This window comes from Lutra lutra, chromosome 14 (assembly GCF_902655055.1).
Source record: "Lutra lutra chromosome 14, mLutLut1.2, whole genome shotgun sequence".
Lineage (NCBI taxonomy): Eukaryota > Metazoa > Chordata > Mammalia > Carnivora > Mustelidae > Lutra > Lutra lutra.
The window spans coordinates 38,404,051-38,429,603 of record NC_062291.1 but is presented as its reverse complement, the minus strand read 5'-3'; the positions used below and the strand labels follow the sequence as shown (position 1 = coordinate 38,429,603).

Genomic DNA, 25,553 nt, shown 5'->3' with positions numbered 1-25,553 from the left:
ATAAAAGCTTTTTCTCAAATTGTAAAAGGGCCGAGACAAAGTTCTTCAGAGGAAGGTGAGGTCCAGGGTCTCATTCTTGGCAACCACATAACCTCTTGGAATCAGTGGCGCCGGTCCAAGAACAAGAATCTTGTGGTGTGGGCCAAAGAGAAAACGGAGTCCCCAGAGGCTTATATTTCTGCTTTCCCTCAGTAAGTTGGCCTATGGGACCAATTAATTAGGCATAAAGTTCCAAAAGCCCTAAGACGGAATGACAAGTAGCTACAGTAGTTGCGCCTACCAGAGACACGCTCTTGTCTGTTTCCTGTCTCAGGAAGCTGTAGCAGGGCTTCGAGGAGACCCAGCCAGCTGCTGCTGACGTGGGCCCTGTCTACCAGCCGTGGCGGCAGAGCCAATGTGTTTGCAAGTCGCCACTCTTGAACCAACTCCTAGGATTCACTGCTTTGTCCCCACTGCCCCCCAACATCTGCTGTGAATGTCCAGAACCACTGGACTGAAATGACACTACAAAGATGTCAATTCTTGGAGGCACACAGGGTCCCCTTCCTGCTCCCTTGCAGAGAAAGGCCAGCTAGTTCAGTCCGTAGGCTAGCTGCTCTTCCATGCAGATCCACTAGATGTCCTTCTAGATCTACTTTGTATCTACATTTGCATTGAAATCCTGGGGAAAATTCCCTTTTCCGAGGCTTGGGATTTGGGAAGAGAGCGTTAGGTGGCTGTGTGGAAAAGAAAATCAGCAAACACCAAAGGTGAGAGGGCACTTTATGTGTCCAGGGAGTAGATTAAGAAATTTAGCTCTGGTTTAAATAAATACTGAAACTTTTAAAGTTGCTCTTTGAAACCTAACCTCGGGAGTGTTAAGTGGCACTCTGATATCTGAAATTAACCTTCTAACCTACATCAGCTCTAGCAAGGGAAACAGTCACGGGGAAATGGAAATAAAACACCAGTGATTGTGAATATCCGTGATTCGCTAAAACAAAACAGGAGGATTAGGAAGCCAGAGACGGTTGAAGGGGACAAGGGGTGGTATCTTCTAAGTCAGGAGAGCCACGACTTAATTTTGATAAAATTTTATTTTACAACTTGAAAGTGTAATTTTACACACAGTGTCCACATCTTTTGGAACAGCTACTACCATGCAGGCAAATCCTCAAACGTGTTTAGTTCAAGTGCTTGTTCATGACTCATTTAATGGCCCGGAGGAGGGCTCTTCCTGGCTGGGAGGTATATCTGTCAAGCCTGATGAATCACTCCACCAGAAGGAAGGTCAGAATGGCCTTACCTGTTAAGAGGGTGGGCCCGGAAGTGTATAGGTGAAGACATCTTGGGAGTGGGGGCTGTCGATGAAAATGGACTATTCCAGAAGTAGAGCGAGAGAGCCACCCTCCCAGTCGGTGGCACCTTGGTCTAGACATTGTAATTCACAAAGGTTTGTCAACATGTGGGGCTCAATCATTTTTTAACTGTTTCTGTCTTGTCTTTGAGCCTCTCATTGGTCATTCTTGCTGGTTTTTTTTTTTTTTTTGGTGGTGGTGCTTGTTTGTCTTTTGAGATTTCTATTTTGTATTTGGTGTGAGTGTAAAAATGATCACTGGGGAGGAATGACGAGTAATAGCATGTTTGCTTTTTTATGCATATGCTGCTTTGGAATGTGACTGCTTATAATTAACATTTAATCTTCTTATAGCAAATGGTTTTTTGCTGCTTCGATTACCAGTTTCAGCCTGTTCCTGCATGCTAACAATATGAAATTTTAGAACAATGCATGGTCTCCAGAACAGCCAGCAATAACCGTTGCAAACAGTTCCTGAGAGGCCCTGGGTTGAAGTTGCATTTCCTCCTGAAGCCCTTATCAAGTACGAGGTTTAAAATCACCCATTATGATGGGCTTACCTCTGACAGAATCGTTTCAAAGTTATTCCGCCTCATCCTCCCTCCCCTTGTCCTTAAAGACGGTATATATAGAAGAACTCTCTTTCCCTATAAATGTGTCAGATTCTATTATTGTATATGAACCCAAAATGGCAGTATGGAAATGAAAACCAGGGACTGTTGCTAATGAGAAGCATAGCATTTCAGAGTTTGATGGGCTTCTCTTCTGCTACAGCATTTGATTAAATTTTTTTCAAAACGATTTATTTACAGTGAAACAAAAAAGTTATCTTTGTTTCCCACCTCTGTGTAAATAACAAATCAATATTTCCAGTAAAAGAACCAGCCCCCCAAATGAACAAGTGGTCTACCAGTTGTCCATCGTATCTGGATGTGTGTAAAATAATTTTACTTTTGTGTCTTCAGCTGAAGACTTTTTCCTCTTTCTTGACTTGAACTCCTACCATTTGGGGTGTCTGCGCATTCATGCCATGCCTTCTGAAGTCTTCCAATTCAAATGCTATAGTGGAACTTTTCTTTTTTTCCTTTCTTTTTTTTTTTTTTTCTTCTCTCTCTTTCTCTCTTTTTTATTTTTTTTTGGTAAAAGCTCAGCTCAGCTCAGGAATGATGTACCACGCATGGAAGAGGGCTGGGGAGCATGATGGTGATTTGAACAACCAGTTCGCTAGGATGCTAAAAGAACATGTCACTAAAAATGGGAGCCAAGTTTACAGGAACGGATCTCTCATTCATCTCCCCCAGTGCCTGTTCTTCACAATCATAACGTTACCCCTGCTTGACAAATATACTGTATGGCAAGTCATAAAGGTCTTAGAACAGGACTTGACCCATTTGAGAGATTTAAACCCCTCTTCCTGGTGACTGTAACATTCAAAGAGGGCAAAACCACAAGCTGTATTTTAAAGTAAGAGTGCAACCATTCTCCACAAAGAAAAAGAAAGAGGGGGAAAAATGACTTTTAAAATGGAAGGTGTGGGCGCCAGGAGTAACACCTCTCCAGTTCAGGCTTACTCTTTGGCGATGATGCTTGGAATAAATAGAAGTTCTTCTCCAATCCTGTGAGAGAAGCAGGCTGGTTCATGCTAAGTGATGAGCAAACACGTTTGCCTGTTGTAGCATCAAAATGAGGCACAAAAATCTCCTCGGACTGAAATATAAGTTGGCTTGAAGGATAAGGGTGAAGTGTCTTGAGAACCGCTACGGTGACGTCCAGCAGGGTTTGAGGGTCAGCACGCAAGCTGGATCCCCAGGCAGGCCAGAACCTATGATAGCAGCTTTCGAAGAGCTATTAATGCTACCTGCAAATATAAGTAAGATATTTGACATGGGACTTAATCTCTGACTTCATGTTTTATAATCTCTAATCTATTTCGGCCAGTATTTTCTGTATAAGAAAAAATTATGATTAACCGAGAGCCCGATGGCTTTCTGCATGTTCAGTGCGTGGGGAAAGAAAAGCAGATGCGATTTTCCGATTCTCCCAGCTTTAAGCAGAAAATACACCCATGAGTAGCTAAATGCATTCCAATAGACCAACATCTCATATGCTTTTGGTGATTTCTTATTTGTGAACTGCCTTTAATGTCAAATACGCAGCGTTAGCCTTGAGTAGCTGCATTTCTTATATGGACAGATTTGGATATTTGTTCTGTCAAGAGTAAATTTAAATTCCTGTAGGCATCATGTAAACTCACTCTGGGGAAGTTCAGCAGAGGCATCCTCAGATTCCATATTAACATGTAATCGTTTCACATCTAATTTGATGAAAGCTTGTCCTAGGCTCTGCCTAATGCCCAGAAATGGATGGAAATTAGAAAGCCTGCATATTAGATATTTTGCATCTCGCAAAAACCATTTATTGTACCAAATAAGCAATTAATTGATTGGCTGTGTGTAGATTTTGACCTCCTGTATTAATTGCGCCAGGGGAAAAATGTTGGTTACATTTTTGCTGTCTCTAACGTGCTCTTCTTCTCATCCAAGAACCTGATTGTAATCAGCCATGCCTGCTTCCTGTAGTCACCCACTTTACCTAGGGGAGAAAATTGATACACAACAGCCTTGGGGGGATGGTGAAGGCAATTTATATTTTCGCTACTTTTTTTGATGTACAACCAAACTGTTACCAGCAGTCACTCTGCATTTTTTTTTTTTCTGGGTCAAGACTGTTAATGTGAACTAAGACCTGTGTTAAATCCCTTTAGCTCCCTTCTAGCTGCCTTGCTGTGTGTGACCTTGCCATTAACTACCGCTCTTCCTCTCCTCCATCCAACCACATGGTGATAGCCAAGATGTCCATCTACAAGAGAATGAGACGGGCATGTTGTTTTGATTGCGGACGCTCTGAGCGTGACTGCTCATGCATGTCAGGCCGTGTGCGTGCTAACATGGACACCCTTGAGAGAACCTTCCCACTTTCTTCTGTCTCTGTTAATGATTGCTCCACCAGTTTCCGTGCCTGTAAGTTGGACCCCGACACACGGAGTTCCGTGTCTGTGCTGTCTGTGGTATCATCCCCGTCTTGTGTTGTGTGCCCTGTGGTTCTTGTGCGTCCGTCCGGCTGATGTTTTCTTCCCAGTGTGACCTTGTATGTGGTGATGGATAGGTCGTCCTCGCTGCCTGTGTCCCCATGTACCTGCCAGGGAAGACCTCCCTTCCTGTTCTGTTAACTCATTGCACTTCTGGTAATGGCATGCAGGATGGTGATATTAGAGTCTTAGTGGCAGTCTCCCTCTTTAAATAAATATAAATGGAAATTAATGTGACAGCAAATCAAATACTCTATTAACACAAAGATGCATGGAAATGTGTATCTTAATATCTAGGTCAAAGCTATACATTGGCTTGGGTCTCAGGGAGGAAGGAGAGGGAACAAGTAGAGAGAACAAGCCAAGTCTACCATAAAATTGCTTTTAGTGAGCTTAGATCGTTTCCAAAATACAACTGGGTTAAGATGAATGTGGATTTCTTTCTTTTATTTTTTAAACCTTGTCTTTTTAACCTGTATCTCATTCCTCCAGTGCCAGATTGTGTCCTATGTTCTGGAAAAGCGTGTTCGAAATCTGTAAGCCTATATTGACTGGTCCAAGGTTTTCCTCAGAAAGCCAATTAATTCGAAGGATCATTATTTCTCCCAGAACAGAATCTTGCACTTAAACTAAGGTCTTCTGTAGCAATTGTGAATTCAAATAACCAACAAAAACGATAAGCCACGAACTGCCATGATTTCCCCGAGTCCACTGCACGGGACCTTGAGGGCAGTCTTCTTGGTCACCCACAAGGTCAGGGATGATAAAGAACCGGTCAAGGTCTGGCAGCTGGCAGCCGGCAACGCTGACATGCAGCAGATTCCTGAGACCTTCCTCGTCCTTGTCCACAGTGTGGACTTTGCGGTATTTTACTGATGGCTCCTGGGTGATGTTACAGAAAGCTCCAGCACGCACACTGAGGGGCTGGGTTGCAGGTCCTCCACTAAGGGCAGAAGAGACTGTGTTTCCACGTGAAGACTTGGATGTCTTCAAGTGTGGGTCTCACCTTATTTTCGCATTTTTGGTAGCACAAGAGACAGAAGGCAGTTCTTTTTTCTGTGCTTCGCCCCTTCCTCTTGAAAGCACCTGGCACACTGGCTGGTGACCATATTGCCACCTGGTCTCTCTCCTTCTCAGTGCCCAGGGCTGGATGAACTAAACTTTCACCAGCGGGAGTTAATGCACACTGGCAGCGAGGGGTGGGGAAACGGGAAGAGCAATTCGCTCTTGTGCATTTATTCCTGCGAAGAACTTGCTGATTGACCTGTGCTGGTGTGGAAGGCAGTGTCAGCATGGGGTGCCTGTGGGACAGTGACCCGTAGAGGCTCCCAGGGCCGAGGGAGTCCTGACATCCTTGTATATGATAGAGTGGTATGCCAGGCCACGTGCTGGTGTTTGAACCTGCTGTTCAGGTCTGAGGCAAAATCTGTGCATCTAACTATTTTCAAGTCACTCAGAAAAGTTATATCTAGGACCAGAGAATCATCTTTTCTTCCTCAAAATTCACTGTCCTTCCAGAACAGTGCCAAGAAACAGGATTCATTTTTAAAAGAGGTTGTGTCGAGAGGGATTTTGGACTGTCCCAGGCACATTTGCCTAAAATTCTAGGAAGAAAGTTCCTTTCAAATCTTTGGTACTGATGCCCCAGTATAAACCTTTACCCTTTTATTCTCATCGTGAGAATTCTTGCTAGTTCCTATGATGATGCAAGGTGAGCTCAGTTGCCACCACACAAGGAATTTGTTTGTCTAAGATGTATGGCAAGACAGTAGGTTCAAGATTGGAGGTGGGGGTGGTGGTGGTGAGGAGAGCAAAGTGGTGAGCTCTGGTGGTACAGATTGACCACCTCTTTGACTGATGGCAGTGAACGTAACCACCAGCCACCGGGGTTACCCATTTGCCTAAGGCACAACTTCTGTTATCAGATAACTGCTATTCTCTAAAACCTTGGCCAGGGATTTGGGGGAGAAAAGGAAGGAGCCATTCGGGCTATATGTGGTCGTGTCTTGGCAAGAGCCGCCCATACCAATCACAGTAACATGTGTGTCCCCTGTGTGAGGCCCGTGATACCCAGCGTGTGTAATTTCATTTCATCCAGGAGAAACCATAATTGGAGGGAATTCTCAACTCTGCAGTTTAATCCAAGCATTGATGGAGGCCAAGAGAAGAAAAACTTAGGGTGGGATTGTCCCATTCTCTTGGAAATACCCTGTGCGTGAGACTGTTGTCTTTCCCTACCCTCCCAAATCAGCCCCACCATGGAAAGCATGGAGCTTTGGGCTCTATGTGGAAGGCTTAACTGGTACGGACAGCTTGGGGGTGGGGGTGGGGTTACCTCCTGTTTCATCAGCCTCCCCACCATCTTCACGCCATCAAACAAAAGCAGATTTACTCCACCTCTATGTGAGTCCTCTCACCTTTGACCATTAATAAGAAGTTAGAAAGAAATCCATTCCAATTTGAGCCCCTTCACGCACCCACGTAAAGCCTTCTCCAATTAAAAAATGTCTGTCCCTATGCAGAATTCCACTGGCAGAGCTCCAATAGCAATCCCTGGGCTCTCCTTGCTGGTGGTGGGGTTGGGTGGTGCCCATTTGACGGAGCTGGTTGACTCAAAGAGCAGTGGTAAGAGTGGGCTTTTCATTAAATATGAGCAGATGTGAAATGTAGAGGGTTTGACAATTAGAAATGGCAGGAGAAGGGCCCTTGAATCAAAGTGAGGTCAGATGGGCGGGTCAGATTACTTCTCTTACATTCTTTAGTTGTTCTGAAAATCATTTTGAATTAGTGTCAGCAGAGCCATGATGGGTTTTGCCCTTTGTCTTTTATGCTAGGGCCGTATTGTTTCCCAAGACACTCATTAAAGGTCATTATATCATTATGGAGCTTGCTTTGGTCGCTGTTTCCCAGTTGAGCCAGTGTGCTTTGGAGACTGCCTAATTCATTTCTCTCTTGCCTTTAGTCTCCCTCCTTGCTTTTTTTTTTTTTTTTTCTCATAAGGGGAAAGATTTCCGTTTCCAAGGGACATTAAATTGAAACACAAAGTCCCATTATGTGTTTTCTGAAGTGGGAAGAAAAGTAGCCAGTTCCCAAAGGAGTAGTAAATATATTAAAAGTGTTCACACAGTTTTAAAGATCTGCCTTCTAGCAGCAGGGCCCGCCTGCTCAGGGCACCTCTCCTCGGAGGTGTGGCCCGTTACCGAAGATGGGTCAGGCTAAGTCACGTTCTGTTCTGACAGTTGTTTTCTTTTCTTTTGGACTCAAGAGTTTTAAGGTCAGAGTGTACAGGCAGAAAGCTCTTCAGGGAAGAAGGACCCCTTCACAGAAGACTTAAAAAAAGAAACAGTGTCAGAAAAGTAAAGCCCATTGTGACCAGTAAGGATTCATCAAAGACTATGTTTTTGGCAAGACTGAATCATTCCATACGGTAGAGGCTGGAGTTTGTGCACACGGCTTCATTTTCCCATCGTCCTGGTTTTGTTTCTACTCCAGATGATCCTGGGCAGGAGTACCGACTCTTTGGAAAGACACCAAGACGATATGGGCCCAGACGTTTTATGAATAGCCACATTCTAGGACCATATTTTTTAAAAAACGATGTTTGGCCACATACACACGTAAATAGTACAGATGTAGGTTCTAATCAGTTCCATTTTGCCTCCAGAGAATTTTATAGAATTGTGCTTCTTCTCTGTTCAGAATTTTTTTGTGCTGTTTCAGTCTTGCCTGATATCTGACCACTCAGTCTAATAGAAAGGGACAGTGAAAGTTTGAAGCAGCGACAACATAGGACCCTATTGATTCAGACCTGCCAAGACCCGTGTGACGTGACGCTGGCCGCAAACCATCAGCAGCCCCGGCATGAACAAATTAATCATGTTCTGGAAGAGAAACAGATCTTTAGACTCACCCTTGGAAATAGTTTTAGCTCAAGTACACGTGCGATCACTCACACCAACCTTTCAATTTACTAATAGTTTAAACCTGCACAATTACACACACCCTTTTGCAAACTACTGTGGCTAATTTTAAATGGCGCGTGACTTTTATTTCGGGTATAAATCTAATACAAGGAGGCATTCAACTCTGATGGTTAAGTTGAGAGGAGCAGTCCAATACCATTAGGTTGAAGGGACGCATACTGAAATCAGTTTCGTGTAATCTTGAGTCTTGTCAGATAATAAACAAAAATCAGCTTATCCCAAGTAGCCTCTGGTTTGTACGGGCAGAGAATTAACATTGTCAATAGAACTAAAGTCACTCGAGTGAACTAATGGCATTTTGAAGTACATAAAATCAGATACGAGGTCGGGGGGTGGAAATAGCTCTAGGAAAATGTCTACAGCAGGACACACCCTATACTGACAGTCTCCACTGCCTATTCAAGAGGGATTTGAGTTAATAAGCTGTATTTAAACATCAACAGCCTATCATTATCTGATTCCTCTTATGTGTAGTTTTGGGTGACTTCCTGAAGTCTACCCCCCCCCCCCCCCCGCCCAGCATTGTATTTGTTTACTTTACTTCTGGGCCCTGAAACCAAAGACTCTTCCCACCACGAACATAGTGATAGAAAGATAGAAAAAGGAGAACCGAAGGAAACTCCACTGAAATCGATGTAATCATAGTTTCCCATGCATTCGGTAAACCCATTCCTTCATTCTGGGTCTGCAGTTTTTCCCATTTTTCTTGCACATGCTGGTTATGACCTGTCTCTCTGTCTCTTCCTCCCTCTCCTTCTCTCCTTGCCTCCTTCCACGACAGCAAATACTCAAACAGCCTTCAGATTCCACTCCGGCTCTTCACCATACCTGGCCGGCGTTCCCTGAGTTGGCCATTCGCACCTCATTGCAGGATCTGAAAACAGGAAGGCAAAGAGGGCCAGACAGCCATGTAATCATTCTGAGAGACCAATGATGGACCTGGGAGGGCATCTTGGGGCAATTTTGTTGGTAGCAGGCAGGGTTACAGAAGCCAGTGCCTCTCACCTGATTCTGTGGGAGGCACATTTAGCAAGGGTTGACTGGAAAGATGACTTCCATGTGCTCAGACAGTGGTCAGCTCGTTAAATCAGCATTGTAAGGCCAAAGTCACGTGTGGCAAAATCTCCTTCAAAAAAAATCCCCTTGAAATGCCCGTCTCCAAAGGTTTTCTCTCATAATAAATAGTGGCTTTCTTCAGCTGAGGTGCTATAGCTGACTTATACTTGGGGACCTCGTTGTGTTGCGTTCCCTCTCCTCCCCCCAGCAAAAAAGTATTTTTGAATTGTTTACGGTAAATATGCTATATGAAGATCCATCTCATTTAGATGAAGAGGCACCACCTGGGTGAAAGGCAGCCAACTTTTCAAAAGAAATCCCTTGAAACAGAGGAGACAAGAAATAGAAAGGTCAGAAGGAGGAAAGACGGAAAGGTCCCTCGCGTGTACCTCTGTCACGTGGACGTCCCCCTTCCCAGGTGTATGACACTTTAATAAGTGACTCGGCTCTTCAAGGACAAACCAGAAAAGACGTCAGCATGCCACAAGTAGACTAAGCCGAGGTCCTTCTACAAGGTGACATGGAAATTATGTTTGCATTTTTACTCTGGACGGTGGCTGGTTGTCACAATACCCAGACTGACAGCTCCTACCACTGGGCAGCAGATTCCCCATCTTACCTCCATGGTGGAGGATGGATGTGGCCAGTTAGCTCTCCATCTCCCCCTTTCCTCTGCTATCTCCGGCGACAGATGCCAGGGCTAGTCCGCCTTTCACTTGAGCTCTCTTGTCAAGGCGCTGCCTTGAGCCCAAATCCTGACCTTTACCGTATGAAATAAAGTACTGATGAACAAGCAGAGGTTTGAATTAGAGCAGGCTTGGAGCAAATGTCAAGTCCATCTCTGCCTCCCTCCTCCACCTGCACCAGGAGCCTGGATTAGACCCAGTCTGGAGTTTGCAGTGCCTTAGGCTTTATGGGTCTGGGGAGACATAACTTATTAACAAAGAGTTATTAAATTTTTATCAATTTTACAACACAATGTAAATGCCTCCTATGAATCTACATTGTATTCATTATCATTTAAAACGTTAATTAAGTCAAAGTTGCATTTAATTTCTCTCTAAATGGGCCTCTGGGAAGAGGCTTTTAGAAACATCTGTGGGAGCGTGCGGCTCGTGGAGACGGAATCCCCCAGCGGGTATTCAGGGTAGCCCCCCGAGTTGATTGCCACCACGTGTCTGTGGTTAATTTGTTGTGATGTGATTGGGCATCATCTCAAATTAGTATCAGCCCAAGAATGGTGTAAAGTCCCTCGCGAGAGTCTTGTGGGGCAAGGCAGCATGGGCTCCCCTGCATCGTGCCTTCAAGTCCCATCCAGATGGAAGTGAGTGCTTGATGCGCAGGTCCTCTCCCCCCCCCCCCTCGTCTCCTTCATGCGGGGGGATTCTCCCTCCTCGAATGGTGCCCGTCGCTTCCCTCAGATGCTTCCTTCCTCTGAGATGGACGTCTGTCATCCAGGCCGACAATTTCAGGACAGTTGCCAGCATGCTCAGAGGAAGGAGCTTCGAGTTTGGGATCTTTGACTCTTATTTAAGCCCAGAATCGAGGAGCCTAATGGGAGCCCTTTTCAGAAGGGGCCGGATGTGGAACTTATGAACACATCAGAGCAGAGGTGAGGAGGGAAGGGTGAGGCTCGCTAAGATTTGCCAAGAAATCCCTTTCTCTTTTTGTGGAGCGGTTGGTGTTTTTGTCTTATCTGAGTAAAGGGCCCATTCTCCAGGCGGGTCTGCTATTATACCGGCCCTCCGTTCCGCAGAACCCAAGGCTGCTTAACGTGGTGGTTTTAAGTGGCCAGTGCTTAACTTTGATTCGCATGTGGACTAGACTTGGGGTAGTGTCTGCTCTTACTGTGCGCGCAAGGCGTTCTGCCAACACAGCAAGGGGGTGTGTGTGCGCGCACGCGCCTGTATATGTGGGTTTATGTCAGATTTAACACTTAGCATTTTCCGCATTGCAGACACGATGTCCTTTACAAATACGAATTTAATCTTCATTTTGAGTAGGAACAGTTCCTTGCGGTCGAGGCAGCTGTAAACGGTGGCACCTGTAAACCGTGCCATTTACAGATGAGACAACTAAGGCACGGAGAGGGTTCGATAACTTGCCTGGGGTCCTGCCGAAGTCGGCAGCTGGGGCTGGGATTCCAGAACACGCTGGATAGTGCCAAGGGCTATGGAGCTAGTTGAGTTACTCAGATCCTTGCAAGGTGGAACCGCTTGGTCACTCCCCCTGTTTGGCTGGAGCCTAAGACCTGTTTGCAGGGAGGGGAGCTCCGAAGGGGTTTTGTTCTTCATCTATAGTACGACAGAATGCATTCGAGGTGTTTGGTCAGGAAAGGGACCAGAGACGCTTTGTTTTAGGAGGTCTTCTGGGGCAGTTGTGGAAGAAGGGGACGGCCTGGTGAGGCCGCTGGGAGACGCCCCCCCTTCTGCAGGAAGACCTGCAGAGGAGAGGCTGCGGTGGGAGGAGGCGGAGGGAGCTGCTCTGAGAAGTCTGGGGAAGGAAGGCGTGAGCTACAGCCGCCAGGACTCTGCCGAGGAAGCACATTACCCACATGCAGATCCGAGAATTTCAAATCTTTTTAAAGAAAGTTTTAATTAATGGCTCTGAAGCAGTTGAGTTGCATTAGTTCAATTTCTTGAGCTTAATTCTCCCCAGCTGACCCAGCCGCCGCCGTCATTCCTGTTGGTGCTCCGTGGGGTTTTCTTCAATTGGAGGGAAAGTTAAAGCCTCCCCTGGGACTGCAGACCTACCAGGCTGCTTCCATTATTCCCAGTCTTGGGGTCTCCTCCATCTATTTTCTTTTTCTAACCCCCATTTCTTCTTCCTCCCTCGCCATCCTCCCCATTTCCAATAAGACTCATGTCTTGAGTGTGTTGACGGGGACAGAGGCAGGCAGGTCCCAGCTGGGGCCATGAATGCTGTTGGCCCAGGCTGGGCTGCAGAAACTCGTGGGCGCCACTGGCGGGGACAGGGGACCTGCCCCGAGGTTCTTGGCTCAAGCTGCATGTGGTAGCTTCAGCTCTGTCATGAAAATTATTTTTCAAATCCCTGTGTCTGGCAAGGAGACCTTTCTCCTCCTGTCTTTCTCAGGGAGACAGCATGTCTCCTTACATTGATGGAGGAAAAAAATAATGAAGTACTTCATATCCCATTCACTGAAAACCCACTGTAGTTTCCAACCACTTATCCTACTCCAGTGGAAATACAAAACACATTTCCTGTGAAGTACTGCCACACAAAGGCTGAGGGGGTCACGTGGCACATCTAAGTACCACGGCACAATTTTTTCTTCCTTTTTATTTCTCTGTGCACCAGACCATGGTGTTCATTGTGACTGTACATTGGCTGTCTGTGGCTGTAGGATTTGTACACACCATAGACCCCCAAGGATCATTAAAATGGCATAGAAAAGCACTAGTGTCCTGGGCTCCTGGACAGTGCTGGGGCACGTGTGCCGAGAATGCCAACTTCTGGAAGTGGAATGAGGCGGGATACGCCCACCCACTTGGCTGTGTGTCGTTTCTCCTCTTTCAGGGGCTTTCTCCCAAACCAGTATGTTGAATTTCGTAGATAATCAGGGAATCTTCCGTCCCCACATTTCCTTATAAGGGTTCTGGTTCCCCAGCCAGCCATTTGCCCAAGAGGAAACTATTTGTGCAGAAACAAGTCTGACATTGTCCTACCTGCCCATTTAAAATCCCAGAGACTTTTAAAGACACCTTTTTGTAAGTAGCTAGACGGTACCCGGTTTGGAGGGAGATTCTAGACATGCTATTCTAGATAAGCTATTCTAGACATAGCTTCTGGGGAGACCTTCTTCTGAAGTCCAGCTCAGACAAACTGGGGGAAGAGTCTGGAGACTCCAAGGCATTTCTTCTCAGGAGCGTTTCACCTGGTCACCCACAGAAGGCGTTGTCCTCCTGCAAACAAGGGTAACAGCAACAGAGAAACTCCCTTGACTTCTCCCTTGAGCAACTACAACCAAATTTTCCTAGAGAATGCCCTGGGCAAACTCAAAGTGGAAGCTTCTGGAGCAGATCTACATTAGGGCTGGTCCGTTGCACTGAGAGACTTTGAAGTGAAGTGAGAAGGACTGCTTCCTGGAGTTGGAGCCACACAAGATGCACCCGCAGTGCATAGGAGGGCATCTGTAGACCAGAGTGCGGGCCCTCTTCGGGGAGTGCAGCTGACTGCTTGCATTGGAGTGATCTTCACTTTGGCCAACGGCAGTTTTCTGGGCTGGCGCCTGTTGGATTGCACTCAGCCAAGGAAGGACACAGGGGCTGCCTGCCTTCCTTCCAAGGTCAGAAATGCAGCATGCTGGCATCCTTGGCTGGGCTTCGTGTGTTGGCAAGAGCGCCTGAGTAGGAAATGGGCTGAAGGACTCCAGTCAATATTTGATGAGTGAAAGGATGAATAAATGAAGGGATTCTCAACCCATTAGTTGAAAGAAAAGATGGTGTGCCAGAAACAGGACTGCCCAGATCCGTGAAGTTTTCTAAAACTCTCCGAACAACTTATAACAATGTGTACACACACCCGTGCAGGCATATATATATGTATATAGGTATCCTATATATACATGTATCATATATATATGATACAAGAAGAATAATGGGAAATGTAGCTAGAAAACCAAGGGCATAACTGATGGCTCTTGAAAATTATCAACTAGCAGGTACAATCCATATTCTTTGTGAAAGTTAAAGATTGGGAAAGAAGATCTAGAAGCGATTAAATCTGCTCCAGATTTAAAAAGGTCTAGACAGAATTAAATCCCTGTAGGCAAAATCCTACCAAAGTATCAGATGAGAAGAGAAAGGGTTACTACCGCATGAAGGATACATATATATGCAGGGCATTTGTCCTAGAAAACCAAGGACTTGTGACATTTGCCTTTAATAAGCCTGATCGCTTTCCTGTGAATGAGGACAGCACAAAAATACTAGGGCATCGGGTAGGGACAGTATGAGGAGAGGTCCTGGTTTGGAGAGCGCTGTGACCATTTGTGCATGGCCACGTCAGCCCGCCCAGCTGTGGAGAAAGACTGCAGGCCACTCATGACTATGGGCATCACCGACTCTGACTTAAGGTAGGCAGGTCGAATCCAACAGCACTCAGGTGGTAATTCTTCCCACCTCCAGGTGTCCACAGGCTGAGTGTGTCTCATGGCGATTTCTTACTGAGTGTCATCATTCTGTTTATTCTGCTAGAGACAAGGAGGGGACAGAGAGCTTTCCAGATTGCTCACAGAGCTCTCAGGATGCACCAAGCATTCATTCTCTTAGCTTTGAGGGGCTTTGAATTGCTCTCTTCATTTTGTCAAGGTGGATCTGGTCATTTCTTCAGTGCAGATGAGTAAATTTCCACACACGGCCTGTAACAAGTCCAACTCAGAGAACACATCCAGCAAGGATGCCTTCAAAGCCAAAGCCCTAAACAGGTGTTACTGGAAAAGGAGGTTTGATGACCTGCAGAGAAGAAAGACCCTGTGAAAAAGATGGAACGGAACTTGTGAGGCTTGCGGACAGGGTAGAGAAAGGAGCTCAGGTCTTGTGGCCTGGAGGTCTTGAGAGATGGATGTGACCTCTGCAAGGGACTAGTTGCTGGAGGGGCCAGTCCTTCACAGATTTCTTCAGTGAAGATGAAGCTGACTATCTAATAGGCAGACATCTCCTGTCTTTTCTCAGCTATCTGGTTGGGGATTCCCAAGCCATTCATCTCACTGTGCAGTGAGCTAAGTGATTCTCCTTGGCAATTAAAGCCTGGAATTCTAGGGAACCTCAAAGTCGGGAAAGGGAGGGAAGCAGGAGGATTTGTATGTTTTCTGGGAACTTTGGAAATCATTCCTGGAGCAGTCATGTTTTGATATGTTCACCAAATGGATGCTCAGGGTGTGCCAATTGCTATAATAAGACTAATGGCTTGCACATGTAGGAGTCTTTATTCTCCTCTCATCTAAGCAAACAATAACCCTTACTACTGTGGGACTTTGGTCAGGTTTCTGGACTTTTCTATCCCTTAGTTTCCCCATCTGTAAAATGGAGGTAATAAGGGGACCTATCTCATAGACCATCTTTGACTTTGATCTCATCATTCCTCATCTTATTGAAACTGCCTTATGACTTTTCCATCCCTACCATGGACCTGGACAGTGCATTCTTGGAAGATGGGAGGAATGCTGGAAAGCAAACAAGAGGGGAACAGATGGGGAGAGATGACATTTCTTTCCTTTCAAATTCTATCGGAATTTCTTTTCTTGATGATGATCTCAACCCATCTTTGAGGTCTGGTTGGTGTTGAGACGTCACCTCATCATCTTTCCTAAATTGCTTTATAAATAGTCGGGCTCTGCTTCTTGTTGATTTTCTCATTAGTGAGATTAGTGTGAGAATTGGGGCCAAATGGGGCCCAAATCCTTTACCCATGCTCTGCCTTCCTCTTAAGCTCTGGAATGTTATCAGCATGGTAGTTTTGCTTGAAATCAAATCAGGGCACCATAGAAACCGTCATTTTTCATTTGCTGGGGCCCTTTGATCCCATGTGGGGTTTATTTGTTTCAAGTGAAAAATACGGCCCCTATTGTATACATCTATCCTGTAGAGTACTTTTTAATTTTTTTATTATTTTGTTGTTGTTGTTAGAGATCAAATCAGAGTTGTAAGTTGTGTGGTCATTAGTTATCACCACCAGATTTCACAGCCTACACTGTGTCTGTTCTTACAAAATCACCGGTCTTTGCTGCTAAGTAACGATCACTGGCAAGGAAGCTACATACAATATGCCTTTTGTGGGTGCTTGGGTGTTAATTTATATCACAGTTTCCTTTGCAGATATAATCAGAGTCACCTATCACATTCCTGTTTCTTCCTTTTATTGTGTTCCTTTGCTATCGCGTTTGTGTGATCTTTTTCTGAAAAATGACAGGTAGTGTTTCTCCACTCACTGTATCAGTGACTTATACTCTCCATGACTTCTCTATTGCCATTTTAAAAATATAGCGTTTTATAGATGTAATCTTAGTTATTTATAACTCAGGTTTTGTTATATGAGAAAATTTCCTAAATGACACCCGGGTTTAGGTCCATTTTTTAAAGGAAGGAAAAAAAATATTCACAGCAAAAATATTTTCCTCTAAATTGTAAATGAAGGAAAAGCTCTCAGTAAGATTATAATGCATTTTCCCGATTTCTTAGTACATCCAAATGCATGAGCATTATTTTTATGTAAGTGATCAGGTTGTGTTGTTTAATAACACGTTGTTAGAGGAAAAAGAGCTATCCCTTTCGATTTATTTGGATATTTACTGGGTGACTTACAGTGCTTTACATATTAGAATTGGTTTGTCAACAATTAACATTCTAGGTTTTTATATAACCCATACTTCAGGTAATAGAGGATTATTAAACTGCAACCAGTGTGTTAGAAATCTGCCGACTGGTAATAAAATTCTTATGTACAACAGCAGCTGAGAAATACTGCTGTATTTTATGCATAGATTACAAGATAGATGGCGGTGGGCAAACCACAGCGGGGTTCAAAAGGCTAGTCGACCAGCAGGTGGCGCTGCTTTTCTAGAAATGAAACACTTTACCTGCATGTAGTCTGGGTAGCCCCCATACACACTTCTTTTTTCTTTTCCAGATATTCCTTTATTTCTCCAGAATGAATTTCTAAAAGTTTGTGTGTTTGCTTATTGAGGAGATACACCTCCACTAAGGCAACACCTCCCCATTGCTAAGATCTCTTTAAATTCAACTAGCATGATTTAATGCTCATTTGGAACAAATCCTAGTTCAATAAATGTTATTATGTTTTTAAAAGGTAACAGCTCAATGTCAGATTCTTACCCCTAAGACTGGATTACCTCCACCATCTAATTATTATGTGGCAAGTCCCCATTTTTAGTTAATACTTATTTGTACAAATTAATTCCCTAGGCTTCGTTCCACACCAGGATAATGAGGGATATTTTTGTAAAGGTGGCTTAGGTACTGGATTGGTGTGCTATATAAGAATAATTTTAACATGGTTCTCCTTCATCAAGAATTACTTTAGAATCTGAGTTAACCCAAGAATGTTGCTATCTTTTTGGGCTGCAACTAAATTTCTGAAAATCAGGGTCAAAGGTTTAGGTTTTTTTGTTGTTGTTGTTGTTGTGTTTTTTTTTTTTTTTTTTTTTTTTTTTTTTTAAGAACAAAGTTGTCCACACAAAGGTTGATCATCTCATCAGTTTGGGCGTCACTGAAGCAAAACAACAAATGTACAAGAAAAACTAGTTTTTTGGTTCTCTCATCCACAGGCAGCCTATTTCCCCTTTTTTTTGAAAGACAAAACTACGCTTTTTTTTTTCTTCTTTTTTTTTAACCTACACTATTCTTTTTATACAGGGTGTTGGGGTGTGCCTCCTAGACAGGAGAGGGTAGGAGACAGTGGATTTATTAGGGTTATATAAGGGAAGAATTAAAATACACCCCAGGACAACTCATTTTTTTTTTTTTTTGGTTTATTGTATTCATTATTAAGTGCTACCTATCAGACTACAAAAAATTTTGAATACAAGTATTTTTCTTGTTTTCCTTTTTAAAATTTTGAAATCATTAATCTGGGAAAACTAGTATTTTCTTGCTCTTTTTAAGATTTTATTTATTTATTTGACAGAGATCACAAGTAGAGAGGCAGGCAGAGAGAAAGGGGGAAGCAGGCTCCCTGCTGAGCAGAGAGAACCTGATGCGGGGCTCCATCCCAGGACCCCGAGACCATGACCTGAGCCGACGGCAGAGGCTTAAACCACTGAGCCACCCAGGCGCCCCTCTTGCTCTCTTTTTAAGCAATCAAAAAAGCAATCAAAAAAAGTTGGAGCTTTTTTAAGCCCCAACCTGGGGCTTGAATTCACAACCCCGAGATCAAAAGTCACACATTCCACCAAGGGAGGCAGCCAGTTGCCCCAAGAATTTTTTTTGCCTCCTGGTCGAAGGGGTGCAGGTCAAGGGTCCAAACAACATTATGTACGTTCTTCTTTTATTCCCTTCAATGCTTTTGACAGAGAAAATGATGAAATGTTATTGGTTAGGTAAAACCAAGGAGTAGAGAATTGGGGGAAACATTTCCTTCTCAATTCATCCCCTTGAAAGCTCTAGTTTTGTTGAAAATGTTTTCAAACTGTTGCAATCAGTTTTTTTGTACTGACTGCAATCAGTATTTTTGTTCAAGTCAAAACCCTGTTGATTTTCCCCAGTTCCTTTTAGATGGGACAGGATCCTCTTGAACAGCTGAAGATGGGAGATACTGTCCCAGAGTAAAGGTCGGATTGACCTGGCCCGGCTCTGGGGAAGCATCCTTGTGAGTTTCACAGGACTCCTTTCTAAGATACTAAGTAACTTTACTCTCCAGAGTAAAAATGAGACCTTCAAGGGAACTGGACTCTTGCCAGGGGCCTCCTTCTCGTCTTTAGTTTCATGCACACACGTGTGTATCTTATCTTGGATCCTTATCATTTTTAAGTGGGCAGCAAGAAAGGAGGCTGAGTAAGGGGCTTTCGATAGACCCTGCCTAGATGCAGACCACCTGCTGCCCTCTCAGAATCTGAGTATTTAAACTGAAGAAAAAGTAACTTCTAGGAAATTCAGATTAGCATCTAGTATTCACAATTCTGTCATTTGGAATTTAAAGCCTTATCTTGTCTGTCCCTTATACCCTCAACTGTGCCTTCGGATAAAACTGCCTGCTTTAGCCCAACTTATTTTCTTACAGTTCCCTGGCTTAGTACCTTCCCGTCTCTTCGCCTTTTTCCAATCTGTCCCCTCAACCTAGCACACCTTCCCACCCAGTGCTGCCACTGTGGGGTGGCTTCCGTGTCGTGGCTTCTGTGGCTGGAGTGTTCCAGTCCCCGTGTTTGTTTCAGAGGGCATGTAGCTAAACAAAGCTAACAGCTCTGTCCACTCAACCCTTGTCTCAAGTCTGACTTTTTTTCCTGACCGCCCTATATCTTCCAGCACTCATTATGAAAGGCATTTCTCTTATCCCTCACCTGACGTTATCAGGTAACATCTTTGTACTGTTATTTCACGTAAATGTGTGTGTGTGTGTGTGTGTGTGTGTGTGTGTGTGTGTATATAAAATCCGTTGTCTCCCCTGCTATACTTGACCTAGTCCCAGCCCCCATTCTCGTGAGTTTTGTTGAATAGGGTCTGAGGTGGGACTTGTGCCATTGGTGTTCTGTGAAATTTTCCAGTCTGTTTTGTTGGAAGGCAGGGTTGAGAACCACTGAGCTAGGCTACCCTCTTCTTGGATCAGGAATTCTGCTTTCTTTTTCTGTAATACTTTGGAGTTTAGTTGAGTAGGAAGTGTTGGATCGTAATTTGTGGCTGGAGAGTTAGGAGGCCTTCTGTCGTGGCTGGTTCCTGTGATATCTGTCAAGTAGCAGAAGAGAGCATTAAGCCCAGAACCATTGCAAATCAGAGCTGAAAAGACCCTTATACTTAATGAATGCCAGTCCTCTAGGAGGGGAAGTGTCTTTCCAAGGCCACACCTTTGATCCAGGCTGGGACAAACTTGGGTTTCTCGTTGTGCTGCTTCCCTCTACAACATCACCTCTCCAGCAACTAGGATCTATTTCTTAGGAACCTTACCAGGGTCTTAGCACTATGAGAGATTCAGAGATGTGTAAACTACAGTAAAGAGGCTTATAAGTCTAGTTGGGGAGTAGGACATATTGAAATTGAAAACAAATTATAATGCAAAAAAATAAGATGTCAGAGGGGTGTGAAATGAGAAATGCCAAGGGATTTGTAAAGAAAGGAGGGATTCTGTTTTATGACAGTTGCCTGAGAAGTCTTCCTGGAGGAGGCAGGCTAACCTATTTCTTGAAGGATGGACAGAGTAGGTAGGTGAAAAGATGACATGTGGGAAAGAATAGTGGAAGAGTCACTGTCCCTCTTCCCCATGGCTCTCCTGACCCTCACTGATGCCCACATGCATGCCCCCATCCCATGACCCCCTGCCAGAAATTCAAGGGAAGGAGCCCCTCGCAGTCAGCATGCGTTTCATGTAATTTAGTGGGAACAGTGGTATTTCTCCACGCTTCCATCTGACTTTCATTTGTTATGGCTCTGAATGGTCGCAGCCTTCTCCAGTTGAGGCCTATTTAAATATTTTCTGGCCTTTTTTGTCTTTATGACACTTAGCATAGCCTAATTATTTTGACCTCAGCAGTTCACTGAGGTCATATGAAATCTAGGACAGAGGTGGCAGCCAAACCAAAGCAGAGGAAGGGGGATGGGTATTGAATCTCACCCATCCTAGTACACGACACAGAATCAGTTGCTCCAGGAAGAGGAGAGAGCAAGAACCCATCTGAGCAGAACCAAGTCAAAAGAGCAGTGTCTTTGTGGAGAAGGACCCAATGACCAAGAGCTCTAATTACGTTGATTACTCAAAGCCAAGTCAATAATGATGGATAATATTTACCCTGAGCTTGCCAGGAATTCTTTTAAACACTTCTTGGTTTTTCAGTCCCTTCTCACAACAACCCTATGGGGAGAGTACTTTGGGTATTCCCATTTTACAGGTGAGAAAACTGAGGCTAGGTAAAGTTGCCAATACCTGGGTTTGGACCTAGCAGTGTAGCTGCAAGGTCTATGTTAGTTGTTAGTCTTACACCACAACATGAGTTGACTTAAGGGGAGGGACATCCTTTACCTCACAATCCTTCTCTCTGGGATGGCACACCTGATTATCATTGGAGCCAGGGCCAGAGATGGAAACTAGGGATGCCTGCCCTGTAGCTGGGGTAGAGCAGTCAGCACCAGGGGGTTTGACCAGCTGGTGATCTCATGCCCTGTGAGATACTTTACCCTCCTGAAACAGAAGCCCAGTCTTCTGCAAGATTTTTCAAACAGAAGTTAGTAATGCGTATTTTTATGGACAAGCTTCAGACTTAAAGATTGCCCTATACCCAAAAATCCCATAGAGGAGCAGAATGGTGCCAAGCAGAGCATGTCGGGGCCGTATTTGGTCCTCAGGCTATCAGCATGTGGCCCCTGATTATCTCTTTTAGCCCCCCAGCATCCCCACATCCCGCTGTCCACATGTGTCCAACAGGGATAACAGCAGATCTTGTGACATTGAGGTGTTGAGTAAATTGTCTGAGATCAGAGCTCTAGTGAAGGTCGGGGGTTGTGGGGGGGGGGCACTTAGGCAGGTGGCCTGACTAGAAACTTGTATTCTTTTGCTACTCCGATGACCAGAAGTCTGACTGCAATTGGTCTGGATTAGAAGTCGGCAGCCCTAGGCCCTGGCTCTGCATATTAGTACAGCCTTGAGCCCAAAGAGAATGAGACCAGAATATCTTTAAAACCCTGCCAACCCTCCTCCTGCCTTCTATACCTTGTCTGTGTTGACCAGAAAGGGGCCTACCATGCACTAGGATTTTTAAAATGTTGCACAGGATATGTCTGAGGATAAATTATAGTAGAATGCAGATAATGATTTTATAGTTCAAGAGCATCTTTAGAAGGTGACTATGCCCTTAAGAAATATACTAAATGCTGTGTTTAGTGTAAAATCACAATCCAGACTGGTCCTTACCTCCCAAGGTTAAAAACATACAGTATTTCTAAAGTGTACTGGCAGAACATTCTTCATCGGGCCACGGAGTGTACCTAGCTTGCACTAAAAACCCATGCATTTTACCTTTATCTGAGTTTCAGAGAAAATATCAGTGCAACCATCTGGAATACATATTAGAATTCTAGGTGGCTCTTGACACAACCGGCTCAATGGAAGATATGGTATTTATGGATGAACAAGTAATATTAATGATATTAATAATAATGATGGTCCTCACCTACATAACATCTTATGGTTTAGAAAACAATTTTACGTACCCACAGTTAGACAGTAGGTTGGTCTTCAAATTATTGCAGCAAATTATTATTATTATTGCAGCAAACATTAATTTTTAAGATGTAAACAGTAACGTGAAAATGGAAATGAAATGTGGACATTTGCCTCCAGTCATATTTGCTTGAAGCTATTTCAGGGGAGGAAAAACAAAAAGAGAAGGAAGGTAACATCTGAATCAAAACATATAAGCAAATAAAAACTTTTACCCCAAAGTGAAAATGTAAATCAACATTGTGTTAACCAGGAGAATTTGATGTGAAGTGTGAAATTAAGTCCATGAGAGACCTGACCCCTTCTCTCTGTTCTGTTTCTCACCCCGGGCAGGTGGCAAATCTCAGATTCCTGAGGCAGCACGATCTTTTCTCCACTCCTTTGGTTGTCTGACAATTTGTAAATCCACAAGGAAACCTTTCTTGCAAGGGTCTTCCTTAACAATCTCATGCAAACAGCATGAAGTGATCAAAAGAATAACTCTTGTTTTATATTTGCTTTGCCCACTTCTGAACAAGGGAGTGTATAAACACACATGCAGACGCAAACTAAGCTAACGTCTCTGTAATGGCAGGCAGGGTGGCAGAACCAGCAGGTTCTTGAAAACACTCTGGAGAAATGGGCAGGCATGGCCAGGGCTTGAGTAAGGAGAGTGAGGCACTTGCCTTGGGCTCCACATTTAAGGGGACACTAAAAACCTCAGGAGTCAAGGGAGAGTTTCATGAAAAATTTTTTAAAATCAAAATGCAAAAAAAAAAAAAAAAAAAAAAAAAAAAAAAAAAAAACAGCCAAAAACGATGCATAAAATGTCAGAATTTTAAATAAAGACAGGACAAATAGTGACTTTAATGCTGGCATTTCCATACTGATAAGCACAACAAAAAATTGACAGCACTTTCCGCGTGCCAGGAACTGTGTTCGGTAGTGCACAGTCATGCATTCTTGGTACATTTTAGAGGGACCTGATCTATCCAGGAGTAAATCCAAATCTATTTGATCATAAACCATATTAGAGGAAGAGTTCTTTTACAGGCTCCATAAACTCTGTTACAGTCTATTTTGTCTTTGTTAAACATGTGAGTCAAAAATTACAATCCCTGTATTTGCTATGATCATTTCAGACACACAGCTCAAAAAGATCGACATTAACTTAAAATATATTAGCATGCTCATATCTACGAAGCGCCATTGTTTTCTGGGCTCTCGCTGATGATTCTTTTATTAAGTATACTGAAGGAGGGGGAAAATCAAAGGTAATTATAAATTTATAAATACATAATTCATCAGCATAAAGTGATTTTAATGGGGTAGGTGCAGAATTATCTATTTCCTCGTGAAAATAACAGAGATGTTCTGATTAAGCCCCTAATCTATTATATGTGATATTCTAACCGAACTGATGGGACGCATTTTCCTTTCTGAGACTACCTTTGATAAGAAATGCATTACAAACTCATCAGTTTGGCTTCCTGTTAACAAAGAGACAGCAGCCGTCTGGATCATTCTGGATTCACAGTGAAACTGCCACACCATGTATCCTCCAACTAAAGCCGTGCGAGTTTGACAAGGGGCAGATGAATCCAGGAGTTATTGCGCAGGGGTTTAAATCTGTGCGGCAGCTGACGGTTGAAATAATCATCTATATATCGCTCTGAGCTAGCTGGGAAAAGGTTGAAGCTGTATATTTTCAACATATCTAGTCTAATGGTTAATCTGTTGTCTTGTGCGGGCTCTCTCAGGGTGGACTTGCGGCGCACACTGACAGTTTCCAGGAATTGCTCCTGGTAGATGGGGTTGGCCTTGATTCTCAAAGTGTGCGGGAGACGAATCGGACATCGCTTGAGTTGGAAGATGGGAAACTCACCTGACTGGTTTCCCCAAATGCCAGGGGACCTGCCGGACCCCTGGCGGGTTGGATAGCAGGGATAGTCGGATCACTAAGCTACCTCGGCCCCTCCCAGCTTCCCCAGATCTGTGCACTTGATGTGGGCTCCATGTGTGTTCTTTTGTTGTTTGGCCGTCTTGGTAGATGGGGAAGAACATTGTCCTTTTCCATAACTGGACGGCTAGGAAAATGTGAGAAGATAAATGAGAGCGGAGGTCAGCAGGCTTTCTCTATCAGGGGCCAGGTAGTAAATACCTCAGGCTTTGTGGACCGCCTGGGTCTCTATTGCAATTACTCAACTCTGTTGTACAGTGAGAGCGGCCATAGACAGTAGGTAAATGAACAACTGTGGCCATGTTCCAATAAAACTTTATTTATAGCCATTGCAATTTGAGTTTCCTGTCATTTTTGTGTGTTATGAAATATTCTTCTTCTTAGATTTTTTTCACCCATTTAAAAATGTAAAGACAGTTTTACCTTATGGAGTTATACAAAAGCATGTTCCAGACTATGATCTTGGGAAATAGAAGAAGAAAGAAAGCAGCTCTTGGTGCCAGGAGTTTTGCAAGCTCATCCCTATTCTGAAACCCGTCCCCCACAAACAGGTTCTGCACATCCCAGAACTACAGAAAGGAGTCTGCTACATATACTTTTTGGCTTCAAAGTCATTAGCATCTCATTGGTGTCAGAGTAAAGAACAGGGAGAGAAGGAAAGGGAAGTTGAGAAGGGGTGCTTCGTGGGACTCCTGTGATTTTTTTCCCCCCAGTTTGATTCAAAGTAAAAGTTATCTTCCATCTTCTACTGCTTTCCCAATCTCCAAACTCCATAGCAATAATTCAAGGAAATTCTTGCATTTCTCATGTTAGTTGTGTATTTGTTCTTAGAATTCCATTGCTTATCTTTATGTCTCATCTCTGAGAAGCTAATATCTAGTCTTGCTTGAAACTTTTCTTTGCCCTTGAGATGATAGAAACAATCCGTTCCAAGAAAAAAAAAAAAGAGCCAAAGGCAACCAGATCTCCAAAAGGAATTTTCTACCCAGTACCGAGTAGAGCATTGGGCAAGTTATTATAGCAGGTCAGGTTTTTAGTGAAGATATAGGAGCTGAGATTCTAGATACAGGGGACCTTGATTAATGTTGGACTCCTACCAGGATGCATATAGAACGTAAGCTTATGGTTTGAGATGGGAGGGGGGAGCATGGTTTCTGTAGGTAACATCTAATCCACCCAGTTTGCTTTCAGAGGATCCATTAGGCCTGTAGTGTTTCCATAGGGAGCATTGCTGTCCAGGTCATGTGGGTT

At 44.0% G+C, this 25,553-nt stretch overlaps 1 protein-coding gene across 28 annotated transcripts in view; it reads left to right on the top strand.

The window, feature by feature from the left end:
- Positions 1-25,553, top strand: part of KCNMA1 (potassium calcium-activated channel subfamily M alpha 1) — a 729,891-nt gene that overhangs the window by 603,181 nt on the left and 101,157 nt on the right. For 4 of the 28 annotated variants that reach the window (XM_047701877.1, XM_047701876.1, XM_047701879.1 and 1 more), the window contains one exon: positions 4,183-4,356. The exons of the other annotated variants lie outside the window; for them this stretch is intronic. In XM_047701877.1, the coding sequence (XP_047557833.1) occupies positions 4,183-4,356 (174 nt within the window). The remainder of the gene's footprint in view (positions 1-4,182; positions 4,357-25,553) is intronic. 28 annotated transcript variants of the gene reach the window in all.